We start from the raw sequence: 2,783 nt of genomic DNA, 5'->3' as shown, positions 1-2,783 counted from the left end.
GAACCTGCGGCCCTCTTACAGTCGCTGAAGCTCCTGCAGCTTCTGTGAGCCAGGCCCAGCCCCGCACTTCACCACCCCGCCCCCGCGCTGCCCCATGCCCTGGCCCTGCCTTGGAAACAGCCATGTCTCCCTGGGAAATGGTACAAACGACTATCGTACTTGGATATAATATATGTATTATAAAATATGACTAAATGTCACTGCCCACTCAGGCCTCCTTACAAGTCCTCCCCAGTTTTCTCTCACACAGTTCTGTATTTCTAACTCTGTGCAAGCTTCTGAGAACACTTCTATGAACAGAATGAAGCCTGGACTCTGCCTCCCTGCCCCATTGTCAGGTTTCTTCTTTTGTAAATTGTTATAAAACAACAAAAATACTCCATTTTAAAAAGTTTTGCTTAGGTCACAACCAAACCGTTTTCTCCCCAAGTGCCTGAGTGTTCTGCTAATGTTGGTGGGTTAAACCGAGTACAAGCCTCTGCAGCTTGGCCCCGTCCCTTGAACTATCCTTGGACTGGAGCAGTGGTCACCTAGTGGTCAGCTAGGCCACGGCACGTTAGTAGCGATTCATCTTCCCGGCTTCGCCTCCCACATAGCAGCTTCCGGGAAGAATCCAGACATAGCTGGTGTGATTCCAGCCGTTTGGAATTCATTCCCACTGCTCCACACCTATGTCCATGTGGTGAAAGTTGTGTCAGAAGCCTGGCTGAGAACTGCCAACCCAGATGGATCAAGTGAAAAGTCCCAACAGGGGCCCACTTAGACAGGTGCGGGCAGGGAGAGGGCACCCAGGAGGACAAGGCAGAGCAAACGTGGACCTGCACAACATACATGGGAGGCGTCTGACAGGTCTGCAGCCGGGTGGGTGAGAGGGAGAACTGCCTGTTCACGTCTCTGCGTCCCTGTCATTCCCAAGGATTTGGGTGACACAGCGTGAATAATCCACGTCCTGTGCAGGGAGAGGGTGGCAAACAGCCCACGCTACTACTGTGTAGGTGGCAGTGGTGCACACACAGAACTTGCTTGTCCAAACTCCCAGACGTGGCCCAGACACGTCCTTTCCGCTGTGCTGGACTCCTTCCAGTGTCCATTCTGAAACAAGTTCCACACATTTATCAGCCCCTACTCTCTACTGTAATCAGTATTTGTTCCCATGCCTTTCAAAACGCACAGAGAATTAGGCACCAATTTCTGTTTTCCTTCTCAAAACAAGACATGCATGGTCAAATATCACGCACCTGAAGAGAAACAGCCCAGAGATCCTGCATTGCTACCTACAGGGTAATCTTCCAACTCGTGAGCTAATTAATTTCTAAAACCTTGTTAGTAACTGTGACCAATTTCAACAAATGCAGAGATGTTAATGGATGTCCTAGAAACTTGGGAATGTGGTTAGCAACCAGGATAGGGAGCTCTCCCACGTGCCTTCTGCATTTAAATTAACTTCACTCCTTTGGCAAGCTCTCCCTCCCAGCCTCCGAGTGCATGGAAGCACAGCCACGTCCCCATGCATCAGTGGCGAAGCCTGCACCTGCAGTCACACTGCAGTTTCAATTGTTGCTTGAGCATTGAAAACAGAACTGGCTCAAACCAGCTCTCAGCTCTGTTTACACAAGAGAAAGAAAGAGTCTTTGAACGTGGAAATCATAATTCTCCCTACGACCTATCTGATTCGGAGGGTGTTATTTTTGTCAGTTGTTTGTTCCTGGGAATTTTCCAGACAAACCCTCCGCCCCCAAGTTTTCTGTCTTGCTTTCTTATCCTTCTCTACTTCACGTAAATAAACAATGGAGAGGGAGGAAACAAACACTCTGCCAGGAAAATGCAGTGCCATTTGGAAACGTCTCAGGAGGCACATTTTAATCTCTGAAGTGCACCTTTGTTATATGCCACCCACTTCAGAAAAACCAAAATGTCAAGGTGGCAAAGCAGAAACTATAGCAGTAATTTTTAAAAATTATTTTTATTTTATTTATTATTAGTATTCACGCTTGCAATAGACCATGTGTACCCACCAGAGCATGACAGAGAGAAAGGGAAAGTGAGGAAGCCACCAGGTCCAGTATTTGAACCACAGTAGGCCATGTGGGAGTCCAGCGCCATAATCACCATGCCACCTGCTGGCCCTTCTAGCAGTAAATTTGGATGGAGAAGAGTGAAAGCCAATTAAACAACTTCTGAGTTTCCCATTTATTCTGCTATGAGTGAGTTCATCACCCCTTTTCTCTTGGCTTTAAGCTCAGCTACTGGTATTTAAATCTACAGAATTTCTTTCAGGCTCTGAGTCAAGTTGCCCCCATTTCACTCCCACATATGTAATTTTTGTTGTTAATGAACATTTCTAATTTTCATGCCAATTCTTTCCTGTAGGAATTGTACAGCCTCACATCTAAACGAATGTGTTCTTGCCAGAAGACAGACACCTCAGGGACTGTTTATCATAACACACGGCTCAGGTCTGAAAAGAGGGGGTTCTGGGGAGCTGTAGTTACTACAGTGCATCTCTTTCTAGTCTTGTTTATTTATTTATTTTTTTTAATTTGCCAGAAGGCATGTGCACTGGCCAGGGAGAGCCAGAGAAGAGAGAGAGGGAGAAAGAGGAAGCGCTGCAATGGAGGGTGGTCAGGCCGCAGTCCCTTCTCCATTTCTCCATCCCGTTGGAATTAAGTACATGCACACAAGCCCAGTATTCAAGCTGCCAGATCCAGGATTTGAACCGTGCAGTTGACCATGTGGGATCCACTTACTTAACCGCTAGGCCATGGTACTGGCTCAGTACTTCT

The 2,783-nt window shown here is 47.2% G+C and overlaps 1 protein-coding gene across 1 annotated transcript in view; it reads left to right on the top strand.

Annotated features, from left to right (window-relative positions):
* The window catches only part of PRAG1 (PEAK1 related, kinase-activating pseudokinase 1), a gene marked incomplete in the record, with an annotated part of 65,237 nt that extends 65,047 nt beyond the window's left edge, over positions 1-190 (top strand). The window contains 1 exon segment of the mRNA XM_027775956.1: positions 1-190. Within this exon segment, the coding sequence (XP_027631757.1) occupies positions 1-48 (48 nt within the window).
* Positions 191-2,783: the final 2,593 nt, after the last annotated feature.

The sequence above is a fragment of the Tupaia chinensis genome, unplaced genomic scaffold (genome assembly GCF_000334495.1).
Source record: "Tupaia chinensis unplaced genomic scaffold, TupChi_1.0 Scaffold000619_1, whole genome shotgun sequence".
Taxonomy (NCBI): Eukaryota; Metazoa; Chordata; class Mammalia; order Scandentia; family Tupaiidae; genus Tupaia; species Tupaia belangeri.
Note: the sequence above shows the minus strand (reverse complement) of the source record. Positions and strands in the feature narration are given on the sequence as shown.